Source organism: Chaetodon trifascialis, chromosome 2, assembly GCF_039877785.1.
Source record: "Chaetodon trifascialis isolate fChaTrf1 chromosome 2, fChaTrf1.hap1, whole genome shotgun sequence".
Classification (NCBI taxonomy): domain Eukaryota; kingdom Metazoa; phylum Chordata; class Actinopteri; order Chaetodontiformes; family Chaetodontidae; genus Chaetodon; species Chaetodon trifascialis.
Window position 1 is genome coordinate 139,786 of NC_092057.1, and position 21,084 is coordinate 160,869.

General features: G+C 41.2%; 1 protein-coding gene across 1 annotated transcript in view; it reads right to left on the minus strand.

Annotated features, from left to right (window-relative positions):
• Positions 1-21,084, minus strand: part of LOC139338871 (voltage-dependent T-type calcium channel subunit alpha-1I) — a 256,645-nt gene that overhangs the window by 55,134 nt on the left and 180,427 nt on the right. The window contains exons 20-24 of the mRNA XM_070974174.1: positions 20,715-20,838; positions 19,662-19,730; positions 9,028-9,206; positions 7,945-8,071; positions 6,110-6,235 (exon numbers count right to left, since the gene is read on the minus strand). Coding sequence (XP_070830275.1) covers positions 6,110-6,235; positions 7,945-8,071; positions 9,028-9,206; positions 19,662-19,730; positions 20,715-20,838 — 625 coding nt within the window. The remainder of the gene's footprint in view (positions 1-6,109; positions 6,236-7,944; positions 8,072-9,027; positions 9,207-19,661; positions 19,731-20,714; positions 20,839-21,084) is intronic.

Sequence of the window (21,084 nt, forward strand, 5' to 3'; positions counted from 1 at the left end):
CCGACAGAATCCTCAGTATTGTTACAGAAATTCCAACTCTGAAATACCTTGTACTGCACACAGGGGCAAATGATATTGTGAAACGACAATCTGAAGTGCTCAAACGAGATTTAGGTAAACTGCTAAATGCAGTGAGCTCTCTGAATGCTGAAGTCTTCTTCAGTGGGCCTTTACCACCAGTCAGAGGAGGAGAGAGATTCAGCAGATTGTTGGCAGTAAACAGATGGCTTTCAACTGCATGTGATGTCCACTCAGTGCATTTTATTGACAATTTCAACTTTTTCTGGGACCGCAGACATTTTTTCAAAGGAGACGGACTTTTCCTAAACAAGTCAGGAGTAAAACTTCTTGCCTCCAACCTATCTTTCTTCCTGCGTCACACTGTTCCCACTCCCAAGGACAAGAGACAAGAGGAATCCAAACAAAAGCAGCAAACACCAAAACATGAAGGAGAACCGACTCTCCCCCCGCCTGTATGCTCTAACCATGAGGGAGGCCAGAGCAAAAAAGGGGATGCCTCATGTCCTCCACCAGGGGCCACTGCTCGTGAGGATTCACCAACTCCAACCACTAACACTCCACCTAGGCCACCATCTCCAACTGCACAAACTCCATCTAGCTCATTATCTTGACTGGGTATCCCATCACCCTCCTCCCCCCTGCTGGAGTTTACTGACCAAATGAACAAACTTGTCAGCACTAGCATCAGGCCACCCTGCCCCCTACAGCCACCTTGTCCCCCTCCACCACCACATCGCCGACGGGCACCACCTCCAACCCCTCCACGGCTTGATCTGAACCTACTCCAGTCCCCTAATAAGAGCCCAGCACAGCCAGATATTTGTGTTGGTAACTGATGTGTTCTGGGTCCAGCTTTTAAGGCAAATGTTATGCCTGACTTTTCCAAGGAAAAGCCAGGGCCCATTGTGCCGGAAGCTTCATTGATTCATGTCTCAATAGGTAGGAGGAGAAGATCGGTCCATCTCTCCAGAAACATCACATCATCGAATTTAACATGTATTCCATGTCAGCCACAGTATGTTCTAAAACATGGGGATGTTGGACTTTTTAGCACATTTAACTTAGCTCTTTTAAATGTTAGGTCTTTGGCAGGCAAATCATTCTTAATCAATGACTTTATCATCAAGCATAAGCTTGATTTTATGTTTTTAACTGAAACTTGGTTAGGACAAGATAACAGCACAGCAGTTCTCAATGAGTCAGCCCCTCCGAATTTCAGTTTCATAAGTGAAGTAAGAATGCATAAGAGAGGAGGCGGAGTCGCCATTTTGTTTAATGATAGCATTCAGTGCAAGAGGGTCTCTTATGGTCAGTTTGAATCTTTTGAATATGTTGCCACTCAATCAAAGTCTCCCTGTTGATCAGTCTTCGTAACCATCTACAAACCCCCAAAATACAATGCAAAGTTGAGTTTGCCAAACTACTGTCTGTTGTTTGTATTGATTTTGACTGTGTTGTGTTAGTGGGTGACTTCAACATTCATGCTGATAATCTCAAAGATGGATGTGCTAAAGAACTTTTAAACATTTAAAATTATTTAAAATGGCCACACCTGCTATTCTTGACAAAAGTGGAACAGAGGTAATCAAAAAGCGTTATATTAATGATAACACCTGTGCAGTCTTCACTCAGTCTTTTACACCATCACCAACACTCAGCGTCAACTGATGACTTTGTAATTAGTTTCAGTTCCAAAGTTATGACTATTATTGACTCCATCGCCCCAGTTAAGACCAAAGTTTTGTCAGGAAGGAAAAAGGCACCTTGGAGAAACACCACACTGGTCAAAGTCCAGAAAAGAGTCTGCAGACAGGCAGAGCGCAGCTGGCGAAAAACCAAACTCCAGGTTCATTATGAGATTTACAAAAACAGTCTCCACACCTATAACCATGAACTAAAGAAGGCAAGGCGAGCATTCCTCTCAGAGATTATCAACAGAAACTGTAATAATGCCCGCACTTTGTTTTCTGTTGTGGATAGACTGACAAACCCCACAGCATCAGTCCCTCCTGAGCTGCTGTCCAACAAGTCATGCAATGATTTTGCAGCCTTTTCTACAAATAAAAATTCAAGGATAAGACAAACAGTGTGCAGCTCCAACTCAGACAAAATGATAAGTCCATCTGTGCCTTCTTGTTTTCCAGTTAATCTAGCACATTTTAACCTTCTAGATCATACAAAGCTGACAGAAACTGTATCACAGTTAAAATCTACAACATGCTGCCTTGATACTCTGCCAACAAACTTTTTTTAAAAATGTTTTTCATTGCATAGCTCCAGATGTGTTGCAGATAATAAATAATTCTCTTCAGTCCAGTCAGTTTCTCCAGGCCTTGAAAACTGCAGTAATAAAACCTCTCCTAAAAAAAACTAATCTGGATGCTTCAGTAAAGTAACTACAGGCCAATATCAAATCTTCCCTTTCTAGGAAAAATTATTGAAAGGGTTGTTTTTCAACAAACGCATGCTTTCATGATGCAGAACAATCTTTTTAATGCTTTTCAGTCTGGATTTTGTCCACACCACAGCACTGAGACTGTACTCATCAAAGTTTTTAATGACATACATCTGAATAATGATGCTTCCAAAACCTCAGTCTTAGTATTATTAGATCTCAGTGCTGCCTTTGACACGGTTGATCAGGACATACTTCTTGACAGACTGAGAAAAGTGGGTGGGACTTACTGGCACTGTACTACACTGGTTCAAATCCTATTTACAAGATAGAGACTACTTTGTGTCAATTGGTGAGCATGTGTCTGAACGAAAGAAGATGATGTGTGGGGTGCCACAGGGGTCCATTCTCGGACCTCTTCTTTTCAATATTTACATGTTGCCCCTAGCTCAAAATATGGAGCATAATATTTCTTATCATAATTATGCAGATGATACACAACTTTATATTCCTATGTCATCACATGACCACAGTCCCTTACTTTCACTGAGTGAGTGTATTCATCAAATCAATGAGTGGATGTGCCAGAATTTTCTTCAGCTTAATGCAGATAAGACAGAAGTGATTGTTTTTGGCCAAAAAAATGAAAGGTCAAAGATCAGTGCTCAACTTAACTCCATGTCACTGACAACAACCGATAAAGCCAGAAATCTTGGTGTAATTATTGATTCTGACCTGAATTTTAACAACCATTTAAAGCTCATTACCAAATCAACCTACTACCACTTGAAAAATATAACCAGAATTAAGGGATGTCTGTCCAAAGAAGACATGAAAAAACTTGCATTCATTTTCAGCAGGTTGGACTTTTGCAATGGAGTCTTTACTGGCCTCAACAAACAAACAAACAAACAAACAAAAAATTAGGCAACTACAGCTGATTCAAAATGCTGCTGCACGAGTCCTTACAAACACCAGAAAAATGGACCATATCACACCAGTCCTCAGATCACTACACTGGCTTCCTGTGAGTCAAAGAATAGACTTTAAAATCTTACTGATGGTCTGCAAAGCATTTAATGGTCTAGGACCAAAATATACTCTAGATTTACTAACTCAATACGAAGCATCCAGAGCTCTCAGGTCATCAGGACAGGTCTATTGTGTGTTCCCAGAATGAGAACCAAACAAAGTGAAGCAGCTTTCTGTTATTATGTTCCTCACCTGTGGAACATTCTCCCTGCACACCTGAGGTCTGCACCACCTGTCAGCTCATTTAAATCAGGGTTGAAAACATTATTATTTGCTACAGCTTTTACTTAAAGTAAATATATCTGCTCAAAGATTTTAATCATTCTAAATGCTAAATTATTGTCTTTTACTGGCTTCTGTTTTTAATTTTCTATTAAATGTATTTTGTTTTTGTTTTTCTATTCTCTTCTAATTTCTTTCTTTCTTTCTTTCTTTCTTTCTTTCTTTCTTTCTTTCTTTCTTTCTTTCTTTCTTTCTTTCTTTGAAATGTATGATTTTAATATATTTTTATGCTTCTGCAAAGCACTTTGAATTGCTTGGTGTAGGAATTGTGCTATAGAAATAAATTTGCCTTGCCTTTGCCTTGCCTTCTAGGTGGTCCCTGAATGTAACACGCTTGTAGTCATTATGTGTCACTGATGACAAACGATGAAGAAACGCACCCTGAAGACATGCAGTCTGGCAAAGATTAAGAAAAGAAAGATGTGGAATGTTGTGCTGACGGAGAGAAATGGACAAATGATTATTTTTCTTGGAGGAGAAAGGTAAGCCAGTGTTCCCTAGTTAGTTTGTATGGACGAGGTCAAGTGATGATAAAGATCAATCGTAAGCATTACTACATGGTAAAGTGGATGCAAGGACAAATGCAGGTAGAAACAGTTAGTGCTCTTTGGCAGAGTTTTGATGCCCAACAAGCAGATTTCAAACCACTTTCTGTCAGAGATCATTGTCCGGATTAATTCACAGAGATGAAGGAAAACCTGACTTGGAAAATCAGTGATAGCAAGTGTTCGTGTGATTTTGGCCTTCATGGTGGACATTACCATAAACCTTTCAGAACAGAACTTCGAGCTCCAGCCAGCTTCTCGGCTCTCTGCTTTCAAATGTGAAATCACCTGAAGTGAAATTAAAGCTGTGACAAGTACAACTGGAAAGAGGAAACTGCATTTTCCTACTCTGCAAGAACAAAAGCCTGCTGTGACATCAGAATATGCTGCTGTGAAAACTCTTTCAGGACATGAAAAGTAAAGCAAAAGAAGCGAACATATTTGCTTTTTAAAGTGGAACCAGCTGATGTGCCTGACAACCACCAACATGAAATCCTTGAGAGGCAAATCGAGGACGAGCTCATCATCACTACAATCAGACGCCTCGTCAAAGAGAAGCAGTTCCAGCTGCGGCATGAGAGGTTAGTGTGATATGTGTTCAATAATTGGCCCTCGAAGGATGTTAGAAAAATGGAAATGACCTTTGATGGGAAAAAGGTTCCCAAGCCTTGATCTACACTATCACTCTCTTACTTTATCTGTTTGCTTGTCAATTATTATGTCATTATGTCATTACTTTAATGCTAAGTGCTTATTGGTGTTGTGTTTGGCCAAACCAGCAATGCAATTCTTTGTTTATTTGTCCCAAACAAGCAGCTGAACTTGTTTGGGACAAGCAGGAGAACTTTTACTTTTATGTTGAACTGCTATTATGTGATTTCAATTAGTAAGAAGGGACATAAATCTATATTGAAAAAGACAGTTACTAATATCTGCTGTGGCAAAGTTTTTATTTGTTGGTGTGTTCGCAAGCTGTTCTCACTTCATTACACACAGATGCTTGGTCAAGACACCTTTGGCGTCACTTTTTAAGGCATTGAGGACCCTTTTGGTGTAATTTTTCAACATGCAGGAGAGTCTGACAGACTTCTATAGACAACCCGTTCTCACGCCCAACATGTCACATGCTGTGGCATAAAAGGGCAAGAAAAGTCCACCTCCAGAGGAAGTCGACATGGTTGGATGGATCAACATTAAGGGCTTTCACCCAGGAGACTGGGGTTTGTGTCCTGTGTGAAACCAAAAGTAAAAGCTGATATTTTTGTAAGTAACATAGCGTCTGTAGTTCAATGGATGCATCATGTCTGTAACCTTTTCCTTAACCTAAGCAAGCAGATTTGGTGCCTAAACTTAACCAAAGCGTGACCATTTCACATTAACCACATGTTTACGACTGTTTTCAGCTAGCTTTGTTTTGAAAGTCTAACATTGAAATTGATAAAGCAGTACCCAGTGTCTTCAACAGTGACACCAAGGGGTCCTGACCAAGTGCCCATATGTGACGAGTTGGAAGTAAGAATGTGTTGGTGCTACAGTACAACTTAACTCAACCTTTTCCAATACAAGGAAAAGCACATTTTAAATAACTTTTTCTATAAATATTTGAAAATATAGCTTGTTCACTATTTAGAAAAATTCCTTTTGTAATAGCCTGTGTGTTGTTTACTATCCATCATGCGTCTTTTAGTTATTCTTACTACATGTCATAGGAGAAATTATACAGTGGGCCACTCATTATTATACTCATTATTACTTTTAATAGTATGTGCACCATTGTTTGTGTTTACATTCAGGATGAATACGTTCAAAATAATGTGTTTTCCCTGTCTTGTACCTGTCCAAGGTTGTCAAAGTTGTATTTGTGGTGAACCCATCGATAGTTGGCAGCCAGACAGTCGGACTTGTTAGTGATGTTCTTCACGTCAAAGCCCACACAGTAGTAGAACTTTCCTTTAAAGAGCTAGGAAGGAAAGCACACACAGAGAGGGCCATGAGAGACAGAGGCACAACAAAGACACAACCTGATGAAGCCCTGACAACACTTGTGGGAAGCCACTTCTTTCACACAGCTTTTGAAGCAATTTCATAATTAGCATCTGTAACTAGCGTGCGGATGAAGACTCCAGCAGCACTTGATATCAACAGTGTGTTTTTCCTTCAGAGAGAAGATGTTTTTAATTCTCAATTATATTGAACGCATCAAAGAGGGGAGTGAGTGAAATAATGCATAACTATGGGTGCAGGCAGGATAATAACACAAAGTGATGTGAGGAAGAACAGGGCGGAACTGACAACTTGATATGCAAGAAAATAAGGAGCTGCGCTGATGAAATAAAAATGGGAAAAGCAAGTAAGCAGTAAGTTTACAAGACTCATGAACTCATCTGTAAAAAGGGTAAAAAGTATAAATAACTATATATATAGCCCGTGGTACAGACATTGTTAATACTGGCGGACTGAGGATTGTAGTTTTATGAGCCATTTCTGACAGTACAGCAGAGGAGACTGAGGGGAGCTTTTAACAAGATTGTTTTGTTCTTCATGATTTCTAAATTGATTTAGGGTTACCGCTATCTGTGCTCTTGAGTCTGTAACTTAATAAAAAGTTCATTCCAAAATATATGGATGTACAGTACAATTTTGCCTAAACGGAAAGGATTGATAAGGCTGTAGATGATTATATGATGTGCCAGGATATGTGGAGAGCAAACCTTAGTCTTCTCAACTCAGTCTGCTCTTTTTTTTTTGGCAGGAAAACAACAAAGAACGGTTGGATTTTGCAAGCTGATGTGTTATTTGATGGAGGATCACGGGGGTTGCCATCCCCTCCTCTCCATCCCCTCGTAGCAGAGAGAGTGCCGGGGCAGAGGGTTGGCTGAATATGTTAGCCTAGTCTCTCTGACTCACTGATACTTTACCTTACTGGGGTTTAGAGTTAGAAGTCAGAATTGCATTGATGAATCCATGGTGCTGTCCATGGTGCTGAAAGAACAGACAGCCTTCTAATTGCACCTTTTCCTCTAAATCATGCTGTTCTGTCACCATCTTGGATCTGTACGTAGTACAAAGTATAAATACTATGCTATATTGTAGTCTATATATTTAGTAGTACTATAGGAGTTGTAGTAGTACAGTCGTGCGACCTCCATGATCAAAGTGTCAAGTAGCAACGTGCAGTCATGGGGTGCTCCCAATGGGCCAGTGCCTTAGAAATGAACAAATCTCTGTCTGTGTGTTACCATTATACCTGTTCCTGTTGGATTCTGCTCTAATTAGCCCTCTCAGTCGTGCTGTGAGAACATGATTTCTTTGTGGGTGCACGCAGGGCCACACAGACTCATCTCATTGTCTTCACTGTTAAAGCTTAATCTTCCATTGCTTGGTTTTATTTTGTGTTCTAGTTGGAAAGTTAAGAGTCAAGCTATGGCCCAGGAAGCATAGTTTGGCCCACTTTTATTCTCATGTGAGTAAAAACTTAGCACGGCCAAGGTGAGGGAAGGGTTGCAATGTTATATCATATTATAGTTGCAATAGTTTGACCAGTTCAGGTCCAGCTAAAACTCCTTCAGTGAGCCCTCATAAATTCTTCAAGGCCTGTGAGATTCCCTGATTAATAAAAGAGGGAGACAAAGGTGGAGAGCATATGAATTCATATTTAATGGTGTTTACCTGAACACCAAGAATGCCAAAGATGATGAAGAAGGCACAGCAGATGAGGACGATGTTGCCGATGGGCTTGAGGGACGTGATGAGGGTCTCGACAACCAGCTTCAGTCCTGGAGCCCTGCTGATCACCCTGAAGGGCCGAAGGAGAGAGAGGGAAAGAGAAAGACGAGTAAATGGCACTTCCAAAGAATTCAAAGTTGAAGAAACTAAAAAAAATGTAAACTTGCAGAACGCTTTAATATAAAGAAATGTGAGTCATCATCCTGAAAAGCAGCAATGAAAAGGGCAACTGTGTGTTTCACTTTGATGCAGGAGACACAGTTTAAGCAACATTTCCCCTGTAATAAGTTCAGTTTTATGTGGTGTTTTAAGTGAAGCACACATAACACTGTAGTAGCAACACAGTTTAAACAGAGTTTAAATGGATAGGCTGTGGTAATGACATACAGTATGGACTGAAATGTTTGTGTAATTTGAGCTCTCTGAACATTAGCTCAACTACTGCTTCCATCCCAACTATTTTCTTACCTGCTCTGTCAGATAATATCAGATACTAAATGATTAAAGACTGTCCAATGTGTCTGACATGGTTTTTGGAGAAAAAGGTATGATAACCTAACTAATATCTTTAAAGTAGCACCCCCCCCTTCTCCATCATTAAAATGTTCATTTCACAAGTTTAACTCCGCTTTCATTTCACTGTAAAGTCCATTTTCAGTGTATGTGCACCAGAGGCTTCAGGTTGACACATCACAGTTGAGCTTGCTGAATATTGGACCAGGATTGGCTTCCAAATTTACACTGTCAGCAATGTCAAATTCTGCACATACATCTTTCTGCACGGTCATGCTCAAATATTCAACTGTCAGAAAAGATAAATAAAGACACGTTTGATTTGAGCAGGATGAACCAAAAAGTTTGGAGAACGCTGTCTAAACCATATAAAATCAATACGGTAACATGCATAGAAAACCAATGGCAAAAATAATAATAATAATAATTAGCTTAGTTAGCTAAGCTAACCATCAAAACAGAAGAAGAGCATTTGCTTTAAGAAACAATCCCAACAGATGATGCCCTCCTAACCTAAGGGGGCGTAGCGTCCTGAGCAACCTGAGAACACGGAGGACCCCCAGGATCTTAGCTCCACCCGCCATTGACACCACGATGTCAATGAGAGACACAAACACGAGGAAACCGTCCAGAATGTTCCAGCTGCTCCTGAGATAGGCTTTCTCCCCCAGGTACAGACCCATGGACACCACCTGGACAGATGAAGGGAGAGAGACGAAAAATCCCACACAGGTAATGAAACAGTGGCCAGAAGCACTCAGGCAGGCTGCACACCTACAGATACACACACATAGACACACGCACGCATGCACGCACGCACGCACGCACGCATGCACGCACGCACGCACTTTGATATTCAGATTTCTTATTTAGCTTCTCAAACAGGTATTTCATTTGATGTATACTCCTTCCTAGAGGAAAGGAGGCAAAAGGAGAGAAGAGATGAGGAGAAGAGAGGTGAGGAGGCATGAAAGTAAAAATTATGGGTGGATGAGAGGTGTCTGATTGAGAGCAGAGTTACAAAAGAGTTACATTTCTAAGCAGATGGAAGGAGGAGAGGAGGAGAGGAAAGACAAGCAACAGCTCCTAAACCCCAATGAGGCAGCGACCCTTCAAAAAGAAGAGGAGAGAGGAGGAAAAAGACGATTAAAAAGGAAGCAAGTCTACTATAATTTCAGGCAGCAGTGGAAATCTCCTACACTGGAGACATTCAAATGAAGCTGCGTTCACAGCAAAATCAAAGTGCTGTGGATTTGTCTGTGCAGGTACGTAGCCTTTGTTTTGACACCCAGTTTTGTTACCTGTACTGTAACTGACTAAGACTTTGATGATTAAAAGACAAATAATTCAAGAAAAAGCTCTGTTTAAATTTCAGTTAAGACACAGCATTTTGGACTGCTGACACTGCACTGTGTCCAAAATCCTCTTAAACCAGACACAGCGTGGACTTTCCTCTCCCAGCCAGAGGCCATCCAGCTCCCAGCCAGCTCCCAGCCGGCTGCCAGCCAGATACCAGTCCCCCCCCCCCTCTTGGGGGTGTGCCCAGAATCCACTATAAACACGCCTCTTCATTCAATTGCAGGGTGTCACCAGGAGATGGCGTGTCCCTCACAGGAACACATCTCGAGGGCAAAGATTTTTACTCCACTGCATTCATCTGCTTTAGTAGGCTTATTTGTAGTTAGGCAGTCACAGTTACTCAACTATTTTACGTTGATTATTTAAATCAACTTAGAAAAATATTTCTCGCACAAAGTCTTAAAAAAGTCTTAAATGTGTGTTTCCATCAGCCTGTTTTAATGCATATTTTCGATTTGCAAACAGAAAATTCCTAAGTTTTTCTCTTACAATATACTGTATGAATGTTTTTGTGATTGTTGCGATCAAAAAAAAACAAACTCGTGTAAAAAAGTTGTAAATAATCACTTCCTATATGATAATAAGCATACTTCACATTACAGAAACAGTCGAAAAGATTCAGTTCTCATCTTAAAATCTCCAAAGGTGGAGAGAGATGTGGAGGAAAAGGCAGGATGGGCAGATGAGCAGATCCAAGAAGTTTGTGAACGAGCACTACAATAATGTGGATGATTAAGCATAATTATATTTAAAAAACTGCACAGGGTGCTCTACTAGACAAGCAGTTTTTCTTACAGCAGTGGAGGCTATGTGCAGATCTAATGAACGACTCAGCAAAGCTGACACGGTAACCAATTATAATGACTGCTCCTCCTGGTGGACTGATTGAGCGAGTGCAGGTAGTTTCCGCAAATGGAGCTTAGGGGCGTTACGAGTTTGCCCCGCGCCGATTACGTCATCGCGGGGGATCTCATTACAGTCACAAACCCGCCTACTGCAGAGCAGGGACCGGTCACGGACCCGCCAGGGCCCCAGCACGAGATTAGGGGAAATTCGAGGCCGCTACATCTGCATAGTCCGTCACCTTCTGGCAACAGCTGGATGGGAGGTCTCGCTGAGTAGGCGAGGCTTAAGGGTGAGGGAGGACTAGGAGGATAGTCTGGAAAGAAAAGGAGAGTATGGGTGAGGTGAAGGAGATCAATAATTTTGTGGAAACAGTGAGACAGCTGTCGGAAGGGGGAATGAGAGGTGGAAGAAGAGGCTCATGGGCAAAAATAGAAGATTTCAAAATCACAGTTGGTGAGGTTGGAGGGAAAAGTCACAGCAGATGTTTCGACATCGCTTGATGCCTGCCATGTGCTTTCATGGCAATAACAACTTGGTGTGGCTGTCATGTCAAAACAGCGCTTTCAAAGGTGCAGCGGGTTCTTCTGCCTTGTTTGGCAGAAAATGCCACCAGAGAGGTACGTGGAACGATGAAACATTGTGGAAAAGGCGAAATAAGTGACGGTGTTTGTGTGCCTGTTTGGGAACGCCACACATACGCAACAACGACAGCACACTGCTTCAATATATGACACTGAAAATGCAACAAATACTCTCCTCCTGTGGGCTTAAAAAGAGGCTCTCAAACTGTGCAGCATGCTCCCTCATGAGCTGCAGTCAGCTTGGTTTCACACCAGTTATGATAGATTCCAATGGTGACCCAGAGTTGGTATTGGAAACTTGGCAAATCGTATGAATACGTCTGTTGAGACTTCTGAAATCACTCCTGCAGAATAATCCACCTCTCTGTTGTTACTCTGTATTCTCAGCGCTGCCAGCCCCTAATATTCGAGAAATCGCCCTGCAGAGCTGGAGAGCCCCTGCAGTTGTAGAAACAGCAGTTACTGAAGAACACTTTTGATGTATGCCTCCACGAGTTGAAATGACAGTCTGTGTGTGACTACATTATACCCAGAGCCATAGAGAGAGAGGATTAGGGTTAACCCTATCTTTCAATGGCGCTGGTTATACCTAACAACTTGAGTTTTACTGTTACTGTTTTGATAACCGCCTGTCGCGGTTAACTTAATGTTGTTAAGTTAATGTTAGCAAGCTACCTTCAATGAATAATGTCACCCTGTCCTTTGCAGCACCCTGGGAAGTAGCTATAACTTGGGGTAGCTGGCAAACTTTGGCATGAACTCAACTCTTTTATCAATGATTTAGTGGTATAGATCTCATTTATTCACTGTTCCATGTGTATGAAAACTTTGATTTCAGTGACACAATTTCAAACGCATATCTTCAATACATAAAACAATTTTGCTTTTCGTGTGAGCAGTCTGTTTCTGGCCTACATTCAGTCAATTGAATGTCATTTACTGAAGGATCAGAAGTAACAATAATGACTATTCTTTGGGCGTGGCTCATGTTGTGGGGAAACCTTAATAAACTGTAATAGTGCTGTGTTGTAAATAAAGTTTAAAAAGAAACTTGTGGCGCATGTGTACCTCTAAAAATGCTGCCTGCAGGTTGATGATATTGGAAAAAAAGAACAATGAAGCTACTTCCAGAGAAGTTTTGTAGATGTCGTATTAGCAGATCATATGTCCTGATCACGTCATGTCATTCAGGCAACTTTTACAAGGAATGAGGTTGGAAAAACATTTACATCAGCCAAGGTTGGTTCCTCAGTCCATGCAGTAATATCCTTTACACCTTTACAAAGTGATGAACCTCGCTCCAGCCTTGCTTGATGTCCCATTTCATACTTAATCATGATACTATCACCTGTTACCAATCAACCTGTTTACCTGTGGAATGTTCCAAACAGGTGTTTTTGGAGAATTCCACAGCTCTCCCAGTCTTTTGATGCTCCTGTCCCAACTTGCTTGAAACATGTTGCTACTACAAATTCAGAGTAAGCAGATATTTACAAAAATCAGTTAACTCTTTCTTTTTAGGTTTCAGTCAAATTTGACTCTTTGTACTCTAGAACTTGTAGAAAACTCCTGTACTGTGTGCTGGAAACCTTTAACAACATATCCGACAGACACCACGACTGTCATCACAGTAACTCAAAGTGAGTGACGGCAGCGGCAGCAGCAGCAGTGGAAGCATGATAACAGACACTGCCATGCCAACTGTTGTCAGGGCATTGTAATGCTCCAGTAATGTAGGATGACAAAGACGGTAAATGTAGAGAAATAGAGAAATGAACAGAGAAAATGAAAGAGCAGATAAAGGGAAAGAGGGATGAGGAAAGGAATAGATGCTGACTGTATGTATCAGAAAACTGACTGAAGTAGTCAGCTTGCAGTATTCCACACAGCTCTGTTTATGAACAGACAAGCCTTGTTTTGACAGCTAACATGGTCCAAAACTTTAAGTGTAAGAAAAGATTTCATCTGTCCTCGCTGTTTACATCTACACAGCAGCGAGTCACTGTCACATCCGCTACGATAGGTCTTTTGTCATGTCTGACACGCTGGAGAGCGAGTTATAATACGTCTGCTGTGTTATTAATAGCAGCCGTCTATACTGAAGCATCTCTGAGACTACTGAAATGCCATAAGGCCTCCATTAAGCAGATCAAATATCGCCATGATAAAACATGATCCATGGGAAATCTATAGCAGGTTGGTGCCAGCGCTCTCATCAAAGCCTGCTCCTCTCCTCTCACACTACCAGCTGTCCTTCGGCTGACAGTGCAACTGTGTCACATTAAATTCCAATTGAAATTACATTCAAACTCCATTTGTAATATCACTTAGCAGAAAATATGGCAATTATTATACTTGTCGCCTCAGCGTTATTTTCGGAATCTGATGTTGAAGATTTTTTTAAGATCACATTGATGCACATTGACTTGAAAATGACCATAATGGATCTCTGATGGGTTTCCACTCTTTCCAAGTCTCCTTCCAATATTCTAACACTACTTTGTAGCCAGAATGCTCTAATACTGTACTGACTTTGGGTGAGTCTTCATATTTGTTTTTGTTAAACAGACAAATTTGCTCTTTTCAGTCAACCTTTTTGATGGCTAAGTGGGGCTGATTGTGGCTGGGTTTTGGCCACCCTGGCCTGTGGGCTGGCACCAGAAAGCCAAATGTGAGCTGGCTCTGACCCATACAGTATATGGCTGCTAGATTTGGCTAACTTTCTGGGTAGCTCAAGTGGGCTGAGAATCAGCTCAGTTTAGCCAATCTTACCTCCTAGAAATTCCATTGATATACTATAAATTGTATCACATGCTGTTCCACATGAAAGTCAACATGTCCTCATAACTAAACGACTGAACAGGTTGATTGCCAGTGACCTCCAAAGCAATATATATGATTGTTTGAGAGTACCAGCATCAGGTGGTTAATGTGAAAATGGCTCCAGTTTGCTTGGATTCAGGCAACAAAACTGCTTGGTTAGTTTGAGAAAAGATATGGTTTGGGTATTATATAAGTTAAAATAACTAAGTGTACACCACTGTTCATGTCCTGGGTGAAAGTCCTGTGATTGTTTGACCCATCCATCAACCCCATCTTCTCATATCTAACCTTTCTTGCTTTGTATGCTACATCACCTGACTTCCTCCTTTGCTCCCATCATACTTAGAGGTCGCAGCCCAATAATAAATGTAAATACGGGTTCTAATGAGCTGCCTGCACAACTGACCTCTTTGGCTGTTGTTCTGGTCAGGATGGGCTGATTATACTTTAGATTTTTTCTTTCAAATTGAAAATACACTGTCAATAGGACTTTAATGGTTTGTGTATTTTAATCGTTCCGCCCTGAAACTTTTAGCCTTCACTTATAGGTAAGCAGTTGTCAGTGAATGTTTGGCCGACACGCTATGTATGATTGTGTCTTTGTAGATTATGCTCATAAAAATTGCAGGCATGCTTGAGTCAGGCTTTGGCCAAATTACTAAGTATTAAGAGTGTTTATGTCACACCTCTTTAAACATGTTTGCCTGAGTCAGTAGTAATTAACATTTACTTCATTTAATTATTACATTTAACACTTTTAATTTATTAGCTTTGCTCATTGAAAAGGTGGTGGTGGTGCACACATATCACCCAGTAAATTACATGAGTTTGGCTAAATGTTAATTATTATATTCAAAGCTTTTATGAGGGCAAACTTGCTGAGAGTGCATGTCTTTATCTTTAGCATCATCACTCCTCCTGTAGCAGATATCAGCTGCCCAGCGCAATCACAATTTTGCAGCACAACACAAAGCAGCTCTAGTGTCTCTTTCTCAAAGGCACTCACTTTAAAGAAGCAAAGCACACAAGGCATTTTCACTGGACAGACTTTCTCAGTTCGACGTGAGGTCTTAATGGAAGAGTTCTTACCAGCTAACACTAGCTGTGAAGCGTTTGGAGTGCGCTTCAGTAAATGGCATTCATTGTGCTCATGCCTTGAATCTGCACGTCTCATGCTCAGTAATGCCTCATAAAGCAAAAAGCCAAGACCTCAGACTCCATTCTGACTGCGTTTCTTTCAGCTTCTGTCACAAAGCTCCTCAGTAAGTGATATGAAGCCATTTTAAAGAAAAAAAGCATGATGCTTTGATGGAAGCATATTTTTCTGCTGACTACTCCAAGTATTTGAAGCTGTTACTGTATTTGCAAGTTTTGCCTCAGCCTCAAGCTAATTGCTATTTCATGACAGCCCCACAGCTGAAAAACTATGCTGAGGTAAGAAATGGACCAAATGAAATAGAATGAAGTAGAGCTGGCACTCTTTACTCCAGTATGACGAAAAAATTGCATATTGGGACTTTAAATTAGATATGATGACAGTGTAAGCACATAAAGTAGAGCAACCGAATGGCTGCCAAAATGCTTGAATGAAACTGTCAGGCCTGCTCAGATCTTACAACGTTATTATCAGTTTTAGTGGGAAAAATACACAATGTGACATGAACAAGCCAGCTCTCAACAAGTTTATGTGTGTGTGTTTGAATGTGTGTGTGTGTGAGAGGGAGAGTGGGAGGGGTGGGAAGATCTACCCGATCTACACCCCCCTTGTTGCTTCTAATTAGAGACCAACGTTCAAGGTCAGACTCACTGTGTGCAGGTAAGACTGTTTACACTGCTCATGTGTGGGTGTATCTGTGTGTGCATGTGTGTGCGTGAACAGGAAATGAGAGCAGGCCGCATCCGTGATAGTGTGTGTCTCTGAGAGGAAGCTCTGTTTAATTAGTGCTCCTCAGAGTGAGATCAGACTGACCAGGTGGGAACGGCAGATTAAGAGCAAAAAAGAGGAGAGGGAGGGAGGGAAGGAGGAAGGAGGGGGAGACACAATGAAAACAAGATCATATTGGCAAAAAAATTAGAAAACAAAAAGCGCTGTAGGACATCATTACCTCACCTGTCCATGAATGAATTCATTAGTGCTTTGGTCCTGACCTTTTTGAACCAAGTCGTGCATTCACAAAGGGCATAGCTGCTTTTTTCTCTGCTCATTGTGTGAATGTGCGCAGCGTTTAGTGAACAGATGACAGAATGAAAATAATCAGCCATTTATGCAGTGAGAAACTAAATCACTTACAGGGTAATTTACCTGATATTTCAAGTCAAGGAATGTGTTTAAAACTGCCTGGAAATTGTCAGAGAGAGAAAGCAGCTAGAGAGGTGAACAGCAGGAAGAGTATTATGAAGCTAAAATAGTACTGAATGACTGACAGTTTGACACAATTACTGGAGCATAAGAGGAAGTAAACGGGGAAGTAAAAAAGCAATGAAGTAAGGGAGTCTGCAAACAAGCACAAGCAAATATCAAGTACTCTTACTAAGTAGTAAGTAATTAGGTAAGCAAGCAAGCAAGTAAACTGTGAATCAATAAGAAATTCAATAAGTCAGTGAGTAAGCTATTATGTAAGTTACTAATTATGGAAGTCAGTGTGTAAACAAGTGATGAATAAAGGAAGTAATGTTTATTTTGACAGCCTTCCTTCCTGACAAAACATCACAAACTGACTCAAAATGAAGACATAAAAATGATAAAAGATAAATAAATAAGGGCAAGTGTAAACTCCTCACATCCTGAGTGCAAAGACAGAGAGAGATCCAAAGTTTAGAGCCACAGACTGCTTGAGTTTTAAGGCCTGAGTGAGGATCAGCTAGCGAGCCCTGATCAGAAAACCATCTATTGGTGATACTGCTGAGGTATTTAATGCAGTCATTAATGTAAGTGGTCACATGAACGTGCAGAGCTCTGAAAGTGATTGCTTTATTAAGACTTCAGCGATGTCTCCAAACACTGCATCAAAGTTACAGGTAAAACATACCTAAAATGTGGGTTAATGGGCAACAAACAACGTGCTGGAAGGCTGTTTCGGTCTGAACGGGACATGAGCAACTTTTACATCAGCATTAAGATTAAGTACCACCAGGACTGCATATACACACACACACACACACACACACACACACACACACACACACACACACACACACACTATAATTTTAATCTGAGGGTCCAGGGTTCAAGTCCCTGTTCGGGCGTATAGTTTAGTGGCACGGTGGAACAGTGGAAACACTGTCGCCTCACACATAGAAGGTCCTGGTTCGATTCCTGCTGTGGGCGCTGGTGGCGTGTCCTCCACCATGCCTTTGGTGCCTGCTGCTCGAGGAAAAAGGGCCTTTCTGTGTGGAGTGTGCATGTTGTCCCTGTGCTCACCTGGGTATCCTCCATAAAAAAATACCCCCACTAAAAACATGCAAGAAGACCACCACCTGACCAATGGTGACGACAAAGGAACTGGTCCCTGGGCACCGGTCAGCTAGCAGTCCACCGCTCCTGGTCTGCCGCGGAGGAAGGACGACCAGGATGGGTTAAAAGCAGAGAAAGAATTTCACATATGCATGGCGTGTGCAGTTTCCCCCCTAACTCTGCATGCTGTGTTAATTGTGACTAATAAAGGATTTCTTCTCTTCTTTCTTCCATACATGTGTACCACTGTAGGTCATTCCTTGGGTTCTGTGAGATTTTAGGGTTACATGTGTGGGTTATGATGCTTTTACACGTTTTTCCTGGGCTTGTGCTTGTTCAGAAGCCATTCATGCTGTGGGCCTATAAGCTCACTGAGATGCTATATGTGATATCTGGCTATAAAACCAAACTTGTCATGACTTGATGAGAATAAATGTTTTTCCTTTTATTGTACTTAACTTTTTGTTAAGCTTGTCAACTTTAAATCTTGTCACTGAGGACATTATTTGTAGATGCGATTTCCGTCTATGTTGCTGTCACAAGTATAATAAGACGAATGAGTCTTGCGTGTGTTGGGGTTTTGACAACACAGACAACTGCAGCTGAGACAAAGCTCATGTGCAAATACCAGCAGAAGATTAGTCCCCTGATTTTGTGCAAGTTCATTGACAGGACAAACACTTCATTATAGAGCCATGGCAACAGTCACACCTTCAATTCCACAGTGGGTGGAAGTTTGTGCTGCCGTACCGAAACTGATGTGCTGTTTGAGATAAGAAAAATGAGCCTCAGACGAGTCCTGGCGCCAGGATTTTGTGTGCAAATGAGGCAGGGCACAGATAACAAAGGAGCAAGACTGATTAAATTACAAATGGAGGGACAAAAGAGCAGAGAGAATGATAAGACGCATGAATATGAAATGAATCAAACGAGCAGCACAGAGGAGATAAAGCAAATTAGAATGTGAGTGATCTGAAGTCTGATCGAAGGGGTAAATAAAGATGCAAAGAAGGAGATGAAGTCACAGAAGAGGATGAATAACAAACCGAGCAAGGTTCAGCCTGGGGCCAGATGGATATATGTTATATGTGTGAACTCTGTACCACTGCAGCACCAAGATGATCTGCATTTCATTTCGCTACACATGTCTTCATTATCTTCATCATTCCTGGTCATAAATAAATCACTATATGGTTTCTACCAATGCAGAAAATGCCTTGAGACACAAAGCCCTAAATAATGGATGATGCCTTGTCTTCTGGACAGCAGATTAGTGGATTAAAAGGAGCGCGCGCGCGCGTGTGTGTGTGTGTGTGTGTGTGTGTGTGTGTGTGTGCGTGTGCGTGTGCGTGTGTGTGTGTATGTGTATATTTGTGTTCAGTGTGTGTGTGTGTAGGTGTGTGTGTGTGTGTGTGTGTGTGTGTGTGTGTGTATGTTTGTGTTCAGTGTGTGTGTGTGTGTGTGTGTGTGTGCGTGTATTAATTGATGGGAAGTCCAGCAGCAGCTAAAGGCCAGCTGAAGAGAGATAGCCTTCTAATTAACTGCATTATCCAGCTGCCCATCGCTAATGGGACATGTGCAACTGATTAAACTGCAAGTTGCAGAGCTTTCAAGAAATGAGGAGTAGAGGAGGGACTGAAAAAAGGATGGGAGGAGAGAATAACAGCTGCAGATGAAAAGAGAAGAGAGATAAGAAAGACAAAGAGAAGAAGAAAGTAGGAAAAGGGAGGGGAGAGGTTAAAGAGAGAGAGAAACATAAATCAGATATGAGAGAGGAAAGTAGTGGACAGGAGCAAGAAGAGGAGGTGAAGACATGAGAAAAATGATGTACAGGAGAAGGATGGGAGTTTTAAAAAGGAGCAGAAAGGGTAGCAGTAGAGGAATGAAGACCGGGTGATGAGATATGGTCTGATGATGAGGTAGATGAAGTCCACTCAGGAGTGGCGAGGAGGAAAAGAACAACGGAAAAGAAATGCAAAAGACAGGAGACAGATGAGGATGAGGAGACGAAAGGAGATTGAAGAGAGTAAAGAAAGTCGAAGAGAGCAACAGAAGAAAGGAGGAGAAGGGGAAAGATATTTTACCTTGACAGTCATCTCTGCAACAAAGATGGCGGTGAAGATGTAGTTGGAAATTGTGAGAAACACCCTTTCCTGTAAGAAAAGAAAAGAGAGAGGACAGAAACTGAGAGAGAGGTTGAAGAAGGAGGTGGAGAGGAGACAAAGAAGCGACGGAAAGGAGTGGCAGAAACACAGCTTGGAAACAAAGTTCACTGACTTCAGTGTTTTTGCTAATAAATTAAAATGACATCTTTTTGGCTAATTCAAATACCAAATTTAAATTTAAAAGGAGCTGCTATGCGTTAATTTGAGCGCTTTAGATCACTTGCTTTGTCAAGTGCCTTCCATCCAGTGTTCTGCTGCTGCTTGATTGCAGGAAAGTGGCTTGATGCCAGACTCCAGTCAGAGCTTGGAGCAAGGAAGGCAAAGTGGCATTTTAAAGTAGACTAATTTAATTAATCTAAATAACTGCTGGTTTATTAATCATTTGTATAATTATTTCATTCTAAATGAGCAACAGCTTGTTTACAAGAAAGAGAATACATAAAAAATTGGTCATTATTACAACCACAATCAGACACTGAGCCTATTCTCATATCAGATTTTTTGACCCTGAAATAATGTGATGGGAAATAAAAACCAAAGCCCAGAATCAAGATTTAGCTCTAAAGTTTAAGAATATGTCAATTTTATCGATAAAGAAAAAAACCCATATGTATACATAACTCTGTAAAGTCATTTCTAACATTGTTTAATGGTCCAGTGTATAGAATTCAGCTGTATCTAGCAGCTAACTCTTGCAGACTGCAACCAGCTGAGGTAGGAGAACCTAAAGTGGCTGGCAAAAATGCAAAAGGCGCTCTCATGGTGGACTGGGTGGAAGAGGACCCACTCCCTCTGTAGATATGCTAAGATATTCAGAAAATACAGGGATTCTTGTTTTCAGGTGATTATATATTAATGAAAACATACTTATGAATATTATATTTCATTTCTACCAATAGATCCCCCTAAATCCCACATGCAGGACCTCTAAAATCCATATTTCAAAACACAAATAGGATCTGTTGTTGTTACCAGACTGCCTTGCAGTATCTTTGGCCTCTCCAGGGCCACCGTGATGCAGTTGAGAAAGATGAAGGCCAGGACCACATAATCAAAGAGCTTATGGGCGATAATTGATTGGCAGAGGAGTCTGAACCTGACAGAGAGAAGAAGATATGAGGAGGATGTAAGATTTGTTCAGGTATAGCTTATAAGGATGTATGTTCATGCATAATTGCGTTAAAACAGCAAAGATTTCCTCCAAGAAAAGCATACCCAGAAAGCATACGGGACCTACGGGTAAAAGGAAATATCGCTCACTGTTGAGATCTGATATTCTGCAGTGACTCATCTGTTGAAAGCTTTGTACGATTAAATGAACCAACAGCACAAACAACTCCAT